The sequence below is a fragment of the Herpailurus yagouaroundi genome, unplaced genomic scaffold, assembly GCF_014898765.1.
Source record: "Herpailurus yagouaroundi ecotype Mexico unplaced genomic scaffold, PumYag 140, whole genome shotgun sequence".
NCBI lineage: Eukaryota > Metazoa > Chordata > Mammalia > Carnivora > Felidae > Herpailurus > Herpailurus yagouaroundi.
The window spans coordinates 82,145,615-82,162,256 of NW_024412395.1; the positions used below are offsets into that span (position 1 = coordinate 82,145,615).

The following is a 16,642-nucleotide window of genomic DNA, read 5'->3' on the forward strand; positions in this document are numbered from 1 at the left end:
ATTCCTAGCAGTGCTATTGCTGGGTCATAGGGTAGGTCTATTTTTAAATTTCTGAGGAACCTCCACACTGCTTTCCAGAGCGGCTGCACCAATTTGCATTCCCACCAACAGTGCAAGAGGGTTCCCGTTTCTCCACATCCTCTCCAGCATCTATAGTCTCCTGATTTGTTCATTTTGGCCACTCTGACTGGCGTGAGGTGATATCTGAGTGTGGTTTTGATTTGTATTTCCCTGATAAGGAGCGACGCTGAACATCTTTTCATGTGCCTGTTGGCCATCCAGATGTCTTCTTTAGAGAAGTGTCTATTCATGTTTTCTGCCCATTTCTTCACTGGGTTATTTGCTTTTCGGGTGTGGAGTTTGGTGAGCTCTTTATAGATTTTGGATACTAGCCCTTTGTCCGATATGTCATTTGCAAATATCCTTTCCCATTCCGTTGGTTGCCTTTTAGTTTTGTTGGTTGTTTCCTTTGCTGTGCAGAAGCTTTTTATCTTCATAAGGTCCCAGTAATTCACTTTTGCTTTTGCCTTTGGGGATGTGTCGAGTAAGAGATTGCTACGGCTGAGGTCAGAGAGGTCTTTTCCTGCTTTCTCCTCTAAGGTTTTGATGGTTTCCTGTCTCACATTCAGGTCCTTTATCCATTTTGAGTTTATTTTTGTGAATGGTGTGAGAAAGTGGTCTAGTTTCAACCTTCTGCATGTTGCTGTCCAGTTCTCCCAGCACCATTTGTTAAAGAGACTGTCTTTTTTCCATTGGATGTTCTTTCCTGCTTTGTCAAAGATGAGTTGGCCATACGTTTGTGGGTCTAGTTCTGGGGTTTCTATTCTATTCCATTGGTCTATGTGTCTGTTTTTGTGCCATATGCTAACTAATTTAGATGTAAATTTTAAAAAATAAAAAATAAAATTAAAAAAAGAGATTACTAAGGATTAAGATAGAAAAGAGAAAAAAAAGCTAATATAGTTATCTTTAACTCTTTGCAAGATAAACTGAGTATAATTTGATTATTTTGTTGACTGCTCCTTCTTCAAAAGAATTTTGCTCTCCCTGGAAAAACATATCTAGGGTTGTTAATTTTGACTCCTGTACTGTGTAGGAAAGAGAGGAGAGTGGAATGTAGTGAACTTTGAATAGCTAATGAGCACTCAAAGAGATAATGACAGCATATCATGATTTGTAGTTTTAGAAAGTGGTTTTACATTCATTATCTTATTTGGTATTCACATTACTTAGAATGGTTGATATAGAGGTTTATCTCTTTTGTTTTCTAATTGAGGAAATTGAGAAACTGTTAATCTTGTCCAAGTTGATACCTTGTAAAGTAAATAGTAGAGATGACATGAAAATAAAAGGTTTCTTGTTCAGAGGCTCATGTACTTTCTACTGAACTACAGTCTCTTTTCTTTTTTATGTTAAAATTTTTTTTAACGTTTATTTATTTTTTGAGAGATAGAGAGAGACAGAGTGTGAGTGGGTGAGGGGCAGAGAGAGGGAGTCACAGATTCTGAAGCAGGCTCCATGCTCCAAGTTGTCAGCACAGAGCCTAGCGTGGCGCTGGAACTCATGAACCGTGAGATCATGAGCTGAGCTGAAGTCCGACACTTTAACCTACTGAGCCACCCAGGCACCCTAAACCGAAGTTTTCTATAGAAGATGGTGTCTAGCATTTAGCAACATAGCATATGTATCTTTACCATTGTTTTGCCTTGTGACCTTGGAAATAATGATTTAACCACTTTTTACTGTGTACTCTGTTCTTCAACCAGAGTTTGATACTTGGCAATTTATGTCCCATAGAGTTATAGCACTTAAAGTGATTGAGAAGAAAGATTTAAATATTTTAATTTTAATCTTTCATTATTCGCCGCAATTATTACCTATTTTTATTTACAGTGTCATTTTTACTTATCATTATAAATGTTTTATCATTATTACTTTAATGAGACATTACATTTTACCCACATTTCACATTTAGAATGGAAGGAAAGAACAAATTCAGAAAACTAGAGAAATGGATGCTAGAATTTATACATTCACATCAGTGCTACTTTTCCAGACAGTGATCTTGAGAAGCTATGTACTTGCTGCCATTGCTCAAAATATCCAGTGGATCGGGGGCGCCTGGGGGCTCTGTCAGTTGAGCATCTGTCTTCGGCTCAGGTCATGATTTCATGGTTCACGAGTTCGAGTCCTGAGTCAGGCTCTGTGCTGACAGCTGGAAGTCTGCTTCAGATTCTGTGTCTCCCTCTCTCTCTGCCCCTTCCTTACTCATGCTCTGTCTCTCTCAAAAATAAATAAACATTAAAAAAATTTTTTTTTAAAATCCAGTGGATCTCATTTTTAAAATAATGGCTATAGGATTTTATGCATCTATACAAAGATGTATCTATTCAACATGAAAATATTAACTCAGCCAACAGTTGTTGGGTTTACATGATACTGATAATTAACATTCAGAACATTTTTAACTAGTGTATGTAGATTCAGAAACAATGGATTTTATGAGCATTTTTGTAGAGTAGATTGATAGAATGAGTTATCTTTAAATTGATGATTGTTTTTTTTCCCCCTTTAGTCAGCAGATAAGCAGCGAGCTCTAGAAGAAACCAAAGCCTACACCACCCAGTCCTTAGCAAGTGTTGCGTATCTGATAAATACCTTGGCCAACAATGTCCTGCAGATGCTGGATATCCAAGCATCCCAGCTACGAAGGATGGAATCTTCAATCAATCATATTTCACAAGTGAGACCACACTGCTTTTCTATTTTGCCTCTGAGGAACACTATAAACACAAGCAATCTGTATAATGCTGGCAGGCTTTATCATGTGAGTTAACTCACATGTATGATTTGCAAAATACAAATTCAGTATCAGGTTGTTTTTGATTCTTTTTGTGGAGCAATTCTTTATGAATTTGACAGGGAAGCAGATTTTAATACTTTTATTAAAATTCAGTAGTCATGTTAAAATAATTATCTTTGAGTGAAAATTTCTCTGGTTTCTTCCAACTTGTACTGAATTCCACATTTCTTTATCTTAAAAAAAAATATTAATGTGATAGCCTAATCACTTCTTTACATTTTTTTCTGTTGGTAGGACTTTTGCTTAATCAGGATGGTACCGTATCTCAATAAAGAAAATATTAATTTAAGTGAACTTATAAAATTATCTTTATATAAAACTTAAAAAAGTTTAATGTTATACTTTTTTCCATTGTAAAAGCCATTCCCTTAATATATAGAAAAATAAAAAAATGGAAAAACAAACCCTTTCACCACTGTTTAAACTTTGTACTTTCAATACTTTATTCCAATACATTTTTCCTATAAATAGTTTTAAAAATGTAGCTATGATTATATTATGTATAGAATTTTGGATTTTGTTCTTTTAACTTACTATGACAACAGATATCTTCCCATGATATTACAAGCTCTTCATAAACATTTTCAATGGCTGTATAATATTGCATGTGTATGTCACAGCTTTCGTAACCATTTCTGTATTTGGGGGCCATTTAAATAATACTGCAATGAAAAGCCAATTTGTAATTGCAAAATGAATTTTAAAAAACATTAAAAAGATAAAGGTTTTGATCTGCCTGCTTCTCTTTGATGAGATCTTTGGAGCTTTTCTAGTTTAGCTGTCTTGTTACTGAGTAGCAGAGTTCAGGATGCTTCTGAAATTGACTAATCCAACAAATTTTCAAAGTCTGAAGCTTAATTTGTGTAATTAAATAAAATAGAGTCCAGATAATCAAACCAGATATGAGAAGACTCACTTATATTTGTTATTTGAAAGTTCACCAAACTGATTTAGAGGGACTTCTTGTTATTTAATACTATTTAATCTTAAAAATGTATTTGCCACTGTAAGGTTTTCTTTACATCCCATATGAAATTCTGTAGACATTGTATAATTTACTGCTTGCTATATTGCTGTATCTCTTAAAGTAAAAAACAAACCCTCCCCAAACCCCCCAAGAATTGGTGAGTTTTAACGAGAAGTAAATTTTATTTGGAAGTGACCCCTTAGAAGAAATAATAATAATGAAATAGATGAACTTGGTTTTCTGTAAAAGGAGGGATATTGACAAATTACCTATCTGATAGAGAATTTTGGGGTTTACAATTAAGAGTTTTAGAATTTATGCATATTTGAAGTCTTAACAAAGGACCAAAAAAGACTATGAGAAGAAAAGTTCAAATGCAGAAGAGACATTAATAGAGTTTCTAAAAAGGATGAACAATTTGTTATTAGTTTGTGAAAGTAGAAGAGATTGTGAAGATAGATGATGACAATAAGCAAATAATAATGAAAGATAATCATCTGTTTTTTAAAAGTAATCTCTATACCCAACGTGGGGCTCAAACTTATGCCTCTGAGATCAAGAGTCAGATGCTCTACTGACTGAACCAACCAGGTGCCCTGATAATCAGCTGTTTTTTGATTAGAATTCTGTACTACTTTGGTAGAGAAGGGTAGCAGTTTTTTTTTTTTTTAATTTTTAAAACATTTTTATTTTTTGGGAGAGAGAGAGAGAAAATGAGATGGAGAGGGGCAGAGCGAGAGGGAGACACAGAATCTGAAGCAGGCTCCAGGCTCTGAGCTGTCAGCACAGAGCCCAATGTGGGGCTCGAACCCATGAACGGTGAGATCATGACCTGAGCTGAAGTCAGCCGCCCAACTGACTGAGCCACCCAGGCACCTGAGAAGGGTAGCAGTCTTGAGGAAGGTGAATAAGTCTACTCTAAGTTGTAATTATATGTATGAATTCAGTTAATGAGAACATTTTATTTTTGAGTGTCACATAAATCTACATATAATTAATAGTCTAATTAGTACTGTCTTTTAAAGCCATTTTAATGGAGTAAGTGAAAAATGGGAGAGATGAATGGATAGAGATTAGTAGGTCAGAAATAACAGGGGCCAGGGGCACCTTGGTGTCTCAGTCGGTTAAGCATCAGACTTCGGCTTAGGTCATGATCTCATGGTTCATGAGTTCGAGCCCCACCTCGGGCTCTCTGGTATTAGCACAGAGCCTAGAGCCTGCTTTGGATCCTGTCTGCGCCCGCCTCCCCCACTGGTTCTGTCTGTCTTTCTGTCTCACTTTCTCTCAAATATATGTAAACTTAAAAAAAAGGGGGGGGGGGAAATAACAGGGGCCTGAGTCAGAGCTGTCAAGAATATGTTGACTCTTCTTCATTTGAAGTTGAACAATCCCTGGAAGGGTGAGGGATCTGCAGTTGTATAATACCTGTTAAGTCTATACAAAAGAGTATGCTGGGTGAGAGGTTGAATAGGAGAAATGGGCTGATGGAGGTTATAGCTAAGAAATAAATAAATTTTAAAAATTATATATTTTTTAGTATTTGCCTTAAGGGTTGAAATAATTTTCAGTTATACTTAATGCACAGGTAGAGTCCTTTGTTTTAAAAGTCAATTGAGGGCACCTCTGTGGCTCGGTTGGTTGAGTGTCCAACTTTTGATTTCACCTCAGGTCATGATCTTGCAGTTTGTGAGTTTGAGCCCCGAAGCAGGCTCTGTACTGTCAGTGCAGAGCCTGCTTTGTATTCTCTGTCTCCTGGTTTCTCTTCCTCTCTCTCTCTCACCCGCTCTCTCTCTCAAAAATAAATTAAATAAATAAACATTAAAAAAGAAAAGTCAGTTGAACATCAGAGTTATTTGATACTCTTTAGACTGAAAGATTATAGTATGAGAAAACATTTTCTGTTTACAAAGCAAATACTTAGTAAATACTCTAAATACAAGGATTGGCAAACCTTTTCTGTAAAGGACCAGCTAGTCAATATTTTAGGCTTTGTGGGCCACATGTGTAGTATCAGTTTCGTGTTATTCTCTGTGTGCGTGTGTATTTATTTATTTATTTATTTATTTATTAAAAAAAAATTTTTTTTTTCAACGTTTATTTATTTTGGGGACAGAGAGAGACAGAGCATGAAGTGGGGAGGGGCAGAGAGAGAGGGAGACACAGAATCGGAAACAGGCTCCAGGCTCTGAGCCATCAGCCCAGAGCCCGACGCGGGGCTCGAACTCACGGACCGCGAGATCGTGACCTGGCTGAAGTCGGACGCTTAACCGACTGCGCCACCCAGGCGCCCCTGTGCGTGTGTATTTAAACCACTATTTAAAAATGTAAAAAGCTATTCTAACTTGTAGGTCATATAAAAGCAGTCTGCAGGCCAGATTTAGCATGTAGGCTGTAGTTTTTGCAAGCCCTTGTTCTTAAATACTGTTATTGTCTAATGTTTGGTAATTATATGTATTATTATTATTATTATTATTATTATTATGCTTTATTAAGAATATTACTATGTTTTTAGAGGGAGCCAGAACGTTCTTATGATATCTTGAGATTAGATTTTCCTTTCCTTTCCTTTCCTTTCCTTTCCTTTCCTTTCCTTTCCTTTCCTTTCCTTTCCTTTTCTTTCCTCTTTTCTTTTCTTTTCTTTTCTTTTCTTTTCTTTTCTTTTCTTTTCTCTTTTCTCTTTTCTTTTCTCTTCTCTTTCTATCTTTCTTTTTTTTTTTTTTTTTTGGCAATTTGAGCAAAAGTATTAGGTTTAGAGAATTTGGAGAGAAGATTGGATTGAAGAAGGAAAGAAATGGAGGTTCAGTCAGGTCAAAGACCAGATCACATATTTATTGGAATGCTAGTAGGTATTAAGAGTTGTTTTGTAGGAATTGTCTGGTAGAGTGGTTCAGGACTAGGAGATACTAGATCTCTGATGTATTTGATTTCTTTCCTCATCAGTATCTTTTTTCTGTGTCATGGGTAGGAACCTTATCACTTTTCAGCCGCCTAGTGCTCTACCTCTTTTCTCCATATGTTTGGGAGTGGGGAGGGTCAGGGATCTAAGTTTTACTTTGATTCTTCTGCTGACTTGTGTGACATTTGACTTGAACTTCAGTTTTCTCATCTATAAAATGATAAGACTGATTAGATGATATCTGAGCTATTTTCCATTTGGAATTCTTTATTCTTTTGAGGTTCCTACAAATGAACTTGATTTATATTTGCTTTTTTTCTTTCTATTCTGCTGGCTCTGCTATTCACCTCAGTCTGTGCCCTGCTGACCTCAACCCTCCATCACTCTGATATAACTGAACTATTGCCTAAATTATTCTGAATTAGAATCTGAAGATGGGAATTCCATTGACTTAGCCAACTGAATGGCAGAGGTTTTAAAAAACAAAATAGAATTGATTACGAATATTTAGTATCAGACTTTTTTGTACTAAACATAGTATGAAGTAGTGCACTAATTTACACCACACTCACCATATCCATAAGAAGTATTAGGATAGGTTCTTGATGTAGATTACCTTAGGTAGTTTAAGGGTGGCAATTTAATTTTTATTTTTTATTTATTTTTTAAAGATTTTATTTTTAGGGCATCTGGGTGGCTCAGTCAGTTGAGTGTCTGACTTCAGCTCAGGTCATTATCTCACAGTTCATGAGTTTGAGCCCACATTGGCTTGCTATTGTCAGCCTGTCAACACAGAGCCCACTTTAGATCCTCTGCCCCCTCTCTCTGCCCCTCCCCCACTTGTGCTCTCTCAGAAATAAATATTTTTAAAAAATTTATTTTTAAGTAATTTCTACACCCATTGTGGGGCTCAAACTCACAACCCTGAGGTCAAGAGTCACATGTTCCACTGACTCAGCCAGCCAGGTGCCCCAAGGATGGCAATTAAAAAATTTTTTTTAAACATTTATTTTTGAGGGACAGAGAGAGGCAGAGTATGAGTGGGGGAGGAGCAGAGAGAGAGAGGGAGACACAGAATCTGAAGCAGACTCCAGGCTCTGAACTGTCAGCACAGAGCCCGATGTTGGGCTCGAACCCACAAACTATGAGATCATGATCTGAGCCGAAGTCGGATGCTTAGCCGACTAAGCCACTCAGGCGCCTCCCAAGGGTGGCAATTTTAAAGAAATCCTATCTCTAGCTTTGTTGCTGTTATCTTATTTCTTTGGAAGCATATTATTTAAAAAGCTAACAAATTTTTAATTTTAAAACTGAGAGTAGGGGCGCCTGGGTGGCGCAGTCGGTTAAGCGTCCGACTTCAGCTCACGATCTCGCGGTCCGTGAGTTCGAGCCCCGCGTCGGGCTCTGGGCTGATGGCTCAGAGCCTGGAGCCTGTTTCCGATTCTGTGTCTCGCTCTCTCTCTGCCCCTTCCCTGTTCATGCTCTGTCTCTCTCTGTCCCAAAAATAAATAAACGTTGAAAAAAAAAAATTAAAAAAAAAAAACAAAACTGAGAGTAGGAGTTAAATTAACATTAAATATTTTTCAAAAATATATAGTTATCAGAACAAACATTTAATTTTACTGAATTACTTGTATAAACATACATAGCTACTTTTAAGTCAGTATAGCATTATGTGTAAGGATGAATGCTATTACTGTGTCCTTGACTTTGTGTCCATTTCTGGTTAGTTAAAAAAAAAGGTTTATGAGAACATTATTCAAACTAAAATTCTTTTTTTTAAAATATATTTTTTAAGTTTACTTATTTCTTTTTGAGAGAGACAGAGACAGTGTGAGCAGGGGAGGGGCAGAGAGAGAGGGGGAGAGAGAGAATCTCAAGCAGGCTTCTCACTGCCAGCACAGAGCCTGACATGGGGCCAAACTCACAAACCGTGAGATGACCTGAGCGGAAACCAAGAGTTGGATGCTTAATGGACTGAGCCACCCAGGTCCCCCAAACTAAAATTCTTATAAGCTTATAAACTAAAAATTTTCCAAGCCAGGCCTGTCGCTTTTCTCAACTTAACCTAAAGAGTCAATACTGTCTACATTCAGTTCATCATGGCTTAAAGTGTATTTATTTTGAGACAGAGTGTGTGGTGTGAGTGTGAGGTGGGGGAGGGGCAGAGTGAGAGAGGCTACGAATCCCAAGCAGACCACACGCTGTCAATGCAGAGCCGGACTTGGGATTCTATCCCATGAACCATGAGGTCGTGACCTGAGCCGAAATCAAGAGGTGGACACTTAACCGACTCAGCCACGCAAGTGCCCCCTCATAATGGCTTAGAAGGAGATCAGGGGGTTCAAAGGCAACATAAAGAACTTAAACAGTAGTGTTCTTCCCACTCTAAGAGCTGACTAGAATTTATTTGGCCAGGTGTTGAAGTAGTTAACAGAGAGTAAAGGAAATAGGAAGGAATGATTATTAAATGCTATGAGAAGGGAAGTAATTCTTCTCAAGGGCTAGATACTAAAAGGCGGTGGAAGTTCTAACCCCTGAGGAACTTACCATGTAAGGTAATTTTTAAAAATTTATTCATTTATTTTGAGAGAAAGAGAGAGAGTGTGCATGTGTGAGCAGGGGAGGGGCAGAGAGAGAGAGGGAGAGAGAGAATCCCACGCAGGCCCTGTGCTGTCAGCACATAGCCCAACTGGGAGTTTGAACTCATGAACTGTGAGATCATGACCTGAGTTGAAATCAAGAGCTGGACATTTAACCAATTGAGCCACCCAGGAGTCCCAGGTAATTTTTTGTTTAAAAAACTTTGTAGCCGGGACGCCTGGGTGGTGCAGTCGGTTAAGTGTCCGACTTCAGCCAGGTCACGATCTCGCGGTCCGGGAGTTCGAGCCCCGTGTCGGGCTCTGGGCTGATGGCTCAGAGCCTGGAGCCTGTTTCCGATTCTGTGTCTCCCTCTCTCTCTGCCCCTCCCCCGTTCATGCTCTGTCTCTCTCTGTCCCAAAAATAAACGTTGAAAAAAAGAAAAAAAAATTTATAAAAAACAAAAACAAAAACAAAAAAAACCTTTGTAGCCTTGGGGTGTCTGTGTGCTCTGTCAGTTAAGCGTCCGACTCAATCTCAGCTAAGGCCTTGATCTCAGTGTTGTGAGTTCAGGTCCCACACTGGGCTCCGTGCTGGGCATGAAGCCTACTTAAGAACAAACTTTATAGCCTTGTTTAAAAATTTGATTTTAAATTAAGGAGATCCTTTGAAAGGTTATCAATATGTAATTATTCATAGAAGATAGGGTTTATACAGTTTTTAAATTCTTACGTATAGTTTATATCGTTTTATAAAAAATGAATAAGTGAAAATTGCCATTTAGTAATAACTAATTTGTTTTATGAAAGATGAATAATTTAAAGCCTATTTGTCATTTAAATAATTAAATGCTGGGGCGCCTGGGTGGCTCGGTCGGTTGAGCGTCCGACTTCGGCTCAGGTCATGATCTCACGGTCCGTGAGTTCGAGCCCCGCGTCGGGCTCTGTGCTGACCGCTCAGAGCCTGGAGCCTGTTTCAGATTCCGTGTCTCCCTCTCTCTCTGCCCCTCCCCTGGTCATGCTCTGTCTCTCTCTGTCTCAAAAATAAATAAACATTAAAAAATAAATAAAATAAATAAAATAGCATGTGATTCTTAAAAAAAATAATAATAAATAAATAATTAAATGCTTATTTGAAACATTAACTTATAATTAAAAAATTGAGACATATTTGAAAACACCCAACTTAGTTGAGTTATTCCACCGTAACTATTTGCAGATGTTTTCTCACACTGATGATCAGCTGAAGTAGTACTGTCCAGTACAGTCACCTTTTGATTATCTGTGTTAATGGGCCACAACAATGCATGGGTAATCCTAAAACAAAGTACTTTATACAGTACCTGCCTGATATCTGTTGTGGCCTGAGCATGTGTTTGGATCCATGAAGGAGATGTAGGAGTGGGTCTCAGGCTTGCAAGGGAGTTGGGAGCCATTATGGTTATCTGAGGGTGATAAGAGGTATCCTAGAGAGCTTGGGTTTGGCACTACTTGGCTAAAGTGTCATGGGGGAAGCCCACAGCATGTGAGACCAGACTTGGCAATAGCCATGAGAAGGATAGAGAAACAAATTAATAAGGATCTGTTAATAGGAATAGACCACACAGTTGCAGTGACATTATTTGGTGTATATTTTGGTTAACAGGTAACAAACAATAGTAGTATTTATTAAAAGTAACTTGCATTAGTTTTGGTCATCTTTGCTAAACACATTTTTTACTTGCCACAGGTAAGTGGTATTATTGAGACCTCTACTAAATAAGACTAAATTTATTATCATGTAACCAACAACTCTAGAAGTGACAGGATAAATTTGAAATACTTTTTTTCTATTAAAATTCTTCCTAAATATCAATGTTGAACTTGTACTTCCAAAATTTAACTTTAACACATTTTAGTTTTGTAATTTCAAAGAATATGAAAAGGCAAGGCAATGATGATTACTGAAGGCTATGAATTTGATTTAGGAAAAACAGAGTAGCCATATTTTTAATAAAAAAATATAAGAGCTTTAAAAAATTATTTTAAAACTAATAATTGGCTGTGAGTTGATGAATGTTGAAGCTGGATTTTAGGTATATAGAGGAGTGTTCATTCTGTTACTCCATCTAATTTGAATGTGATTTTCCCCAAGAGAAACCTTTGAAAAATTTGAAGTAGGTGATTGCTGAAAATTTCAGAATGTTATAGACCAAACTTTCTTCTCCTTCCTTATGGAGTAGATTTATTGTTCTCTGTTATTATTCAGATTCTAAATAAAATCATAGCTATCTATTTTCTGAAGATATATTTGATTCACAAGAACTCCTACAGTTCAACCTAGTGTGGTAGTAGGATGGGAAGAATACAACTTATGCTCTTTGATTTTCTTAACCATATATTACTTTTATTACTGTATATGTTTTTAAAAAGTTAAAGACACCAAATATCTATACTTATCCAGTCGCTAGAGACATTAATCTTAAGTCAACTCTTGTAACAAGTCTGGAAACAACTGATATTTGAGAGTGCATAATGTAAGGATAAGTGAATTAGTCTCTCCTCTAGATCATTGGTTCTCAATCCGGGTAGTTTTACCCCTGCAGAGACATTTGGCACTGCAGACATTTTTGGTTGTCACAACTTGGGGTGCTCTTGGTATCTTCTGGGATGCTTCTTCACATTGTACAATACTCAGGACAGCTTCCCACAACAAAGAATGATCTGGCCCCAAATCTCAATAGTGTCTCTGTTGAGAAGCCCTGCTCTAGTTTTTCCCAGATGTAGGTATTCTTTGAAAATAGACAACTAGAATATTATATAGTGAAACTAAATTCTTTTGATTTCCCATGTATATATCCTGTTAAGAATTATGTTTTAGAGCATGCATTCAGTTTTTACTGGTAATTAATACAAAAAGCAACATTTTTCTCTTCAGAATTCCTTCAACCAAATCCTTTTAGAGTTTAGTCCTGGGAAAATTGTCCCTTCCTCATGAAGGGATATATTACCTTGTAATTCATTGTACTTTGCCTTCTCTCCTAGGAAGATGTAAGAGCCCAATTTTATGTCCTTTTATAGCAACTAGCCCTTATTTAGGCTCATAGGTCTGAGATCTTTTTCTTTGCTATACTGGTTTTTGTTTTATCCTTAGCATAAAGGTTTGTGGGTTTGGGCTGTGTGTTTGTGTGTATATAAAGAGAACATAGAGGTAATATGTAAATGCCCCAGTCACCAGGTATGATCAAATGTTTTGAGTGCTTTTTTAAAAAAAAAAAAGCCTCAATTTTTTCAAACAATTAAAAAAATGTGCTTACTATAAAATGTAACTATATATTAGTGCAGATATGGAAAGTTGCTTCCCCATTTTTATTTTGTAGAGATTTATTCATATTTCCAGCATGAAAATTTGAAATTGAAGTTTCAATTTGCAGTAAGCTTAAAATTCTATGGTTGCTTGGGTTTGCATTCTTATGGCTTCATTTTTGAATAGGATAATTATGTTTCTAAAAACAACATGGAGGGGCTCAGTTGGTTAAGCATCTGACTCTTGATTTCGGCTCAGGTCATGATCTCACAGTTTGTGAGTTTCAGTCTGGCATTGGGCTCTGTGCTGGTGCCCCCCCCCCCAAAACAAATAAACTTAAAAAAATAAAAAGTGGGGTGGAAACAATGTCTCAAGAAAATAACATTCTCTGATAAATTTTCCTTTATTGATGTGTTTAAGACCAGTTATATAAAAAATAGGTACAAAAATATGCCTATTTTCTTTGGTTTTTGTTTATTTTGAAGTGTACTTAATATATATGAAATCTTCTTAGCCCATATTTTTAATGATTTAGAATGTGACTCATTAAAAATTATTCAAAATGAGATTTTTATTTCTCTGAAGTTAAAAATAAGTAAATACCAACATTGTCACTAACATACAAATTTCTTTTTTTCTGTTACAGCTCTACCAAGTAGTTGAAAAGGAAAGCAGATTTTGTCATTTTTACTTAACATGCTCAGAAAAAGCTCAAAGATTATTTTTGTTTTAAAAAGAAATACTTAAATGATAAAGTTACTACCTTGGCCAGTCTTTGATTTGATACTTTATTTAGATACTAGTTGTGAAGCTTACAGATCCTGTTGGCTTTTAGTCTTTTGGCTGAGGGGCACCTGGGTGGCTCAGTTGGTTATGGTTGGTGACTTCAGTTCAGGTTATGATTTCATAGTTTGTGCATTTGAGCCCCACGTCAGGCTCTGTGCTGACAGCTCAGAGCCTGGAGCCTGCTTCAGATCTATGTCTTTCTCTCTCTCTGCCCTTCCCCTGCTTGCGCTCTGTCTCTCTGTCTCTCTCAAAAATAAACAGACATTTAAAAAAATTGTTTTTAAGTCTTTTCATTGAAATAAGAGGCTCTGAATTTGTTTCAAGTTTCCTTCATACCGTAGGTAGTTTAAGAGGATAGATAAGCAGCTTTCATATTTCATAAAGTGATATTTAATACTGTCATATGGTTATCTTTTCTGTATTATTACAGATATTTTATTTTTTGTTTTTGAAAAACATTTTGAAAGTGTTTTTTATTTTTGAAGTTTGTGTATTTATTTTGAGAGAGACAGAGACAGTGGGAGTGGGTGAGGGGCAGAGAGAGAGGGAGAAAGAATCCCAAGCAGGCTCTGCACTGACAGCACAAACTCTTGATTTCCACTTAGGTCATGATCTTGTGGTTTGTGGGTTTGAGCCCTGCATCAGGCTCTGTGCTGGGAGTGTGGAGCCTGCTTGGGATTCTCTCTCTCTCCCTCCCTCTCTGCTCCTCCCCAGCTCTCTCTCTCTCTCTTTTAAAATAAATAAAAACACTTTAAAAAATTAAAAAATATAAAATAATTGCTCTTCATATGCCACTAAATTACAGCCTGCTGTTTGAAAATGCTGTTTAATAGTATTCATTAAATTAATAAGAAACATAGTATTATCTGTGTACAGAAATTCACCCTCTATTAGCAAATGGAGAAGTAAAAAAACACATCCTATGTGAACATTTAATAAACCCAATAAATTAATGAAATATTTTATGAGTATTGTGTCATAAAAAACAAATTTTTTTGTAAAAAAAATGTTAACATTGTATTTATATTTTAGGCTCTTTTTTTTTTTAAACGTTTATTTATTTATTGAGAGAAGACACAGCATGAGCAGGGGAGGGGCAGAGAGAGAGGGAGTCACAGATTCTGAAGCAGACTCCACGTTCTGAGCTGTCATCACAGAGCCTGATGTGGGGCTCGAACTCACGAACTGCAAGATCATGACCTGAGCCGAAGTTGGACGCTCAACCTACTGAGCCACCCAGGCTCTTTTTTTTTTTTTTTTTTTTTTTTTTTTTTTTTTTTTTTAATAAAAAAGGCATTTAAACACCAATGGAAATTACACTAATAGGTTATTTTAAAATGTAACCAACTTAACCACTGGGGTTTTCTTGATCATTGTATTAGTATAAATATAAATGGGGTTTGGGAAAAAATTAGCATGCTTTAACCCAAGGATTGGCAAACTTTTTCTGTAAAGGCCCAGCTAATAAATATTTTAGGCTTTGCAGGCCATACAGTCTTTGTTACAACATTCTTCTTTGCCCTTGTAATATGAAAATATGTAAGTGAGTAGAATGGCAGTGGTCCAATAAAATTTTATGTATAGAAACTGAAATTTGAATTCTGTATAATTTTCACATGTCATGGCACTAATTTTCTTTAGACTTTTTAAAACCATTAAAACATGTAAATACCACTCCTGGGTTGTAAAAACAAAAAACTTCAGGTGGTAAAAAACTTAGTGGGCCAGATTTGGTCTGCCAGCCATGATTTGCCAGCCCTTGCTTTAGCCTAGAAATGGAGAAAACCAGTAGGTCCAAAAAGGAGAAAATTTAGCCATTGGGGTTAAGAATATAAATAATGATGTTAAGTCACTGAGCACCTATATTTTGACTTTTCCGGTTATTAGAACTATACATTCTCGTGTTGCACTTACATTATATTTTTCAGACCGTTGATATTCATAAAGAGAAAGTTGCAAGAAGAGAGATTGGTATTTTGACTACCAATAAAAACACTTCAAGGACACATAAGATTATTGCTCCAGCCAATCTTGAACGACCAGTTCGTTATATTAGAAAACCTATTGACTATACAATTCTAGATGATATTGGACATGGAGTAAAGGTAAGTATAATTTTTGTCAGCCTTTTAAAAATAGCAGTCCATAATGAAACGCTTTAGAAAATGAAGCTTTTATCTTTTTTGGAAGCCCAAGTTTTGGCCCAGTTGTGGTTCTGAAGATTCCTTACTACTATAACTATTTTATCCTTCTTGCTTCTTCTTAGTGCTATGTTGTCAAGTTTTAAGCAGTCATCTGTAAATGAAATGCATTTATTTAAACAGTTATGATAATACCTCATGTAGATTGGGCAAATAAGTGTGGTATAATTTCTGTAGTCTTTTAATGACTTAATATGACTGATTAAAAGATTACTTAGCATGTTATTAAAGTATTTACCTTACCTCAAGAATTTATCAGCAAGCTTCTGGCATTAGTTTTCAGAAAGAACATATGTAAACAAACATGTACTTTGAATTTTTCTAAAATAATTCTGTCTTAACATTTGGGTGAGAATAGTGTAGACAAAAGTAATATATGAATTAATATTTCTACCCATTTTGAATATGTAGCCATTATGTGTTTTGGCTATCTTTTAAAATGTATTAGAGTGCCTGCTGTATATATAAAATACCATGATCAAAACTGAAGTGCATATAAATTTCAATGAAATTGGTATTTATACTTAAACTATTTGGAGCATCAGCTAAGTATTAAGTAGCTTAAAGTTTACATCTTAATCATTGATTTGAAAGGCAGTGACTTATTAAATGTGACTTTGGATAAATATATACAATATACTTATAAGTGAAACTGTATAGTTTATGCAGTTGATTTATGTCTTTATATATAAGCAAATGTAAATTAAAAAAATACACTATACTAGTATGACTAGAAATCAGTTAAGTCTAAATTTAATGTATATCTTGGTAAAATAAAACATACAGTATAATTAAAAAAATATTTTTCTTAGAATTTTAATATAAACATTATTATCTGGAATTTGATATTTAATTTTATAAAATACTTAAAATTTTATAATTTTGAGATTTTTTTTCAAGGCTAATAACTGCAAATAGAAAATTTTAGGATACTGCTGGAATCTACTTCCAAAAGGCACTTAGAATAAAGCATAATATTTGTGCTTGCCCATTTACATAATAAAAACATGATTTCCTTCCCACTCCAATTCTTACTTAATTCAAGTAAAATATTACTCTTTTGG

General features: G+C 35.8%; 1 protein-coding gene across 50 annotated transcripts in view; it reads left to right on the forward strand.

The window, feature by feature from the left end:
• Positions 1-16,642, forward strand: part of ABI2 (abl interactor 2) — a 120,063-nt gene that overhangs the window by 50,310 nt on the left and 53,111 nt on the right. For all 50 annotated transcript variants that reach the window (XM_040475957.1, XM_040475958.1, XM_040475966.1 and 47 more), the window contains exons 2-3: positions 2,576-2,743; positions 15,306-15,482. In XM_040475957.1, the coding sequence (XP_040331891.1) occupies positions 2,576-2,743; positions 15,306-15,482 (345 nt within the window). The remainder of the gene's footprint in view (positions 1-2,575; positions 2,744-15,305; positions 15,483-16,642) is intronic.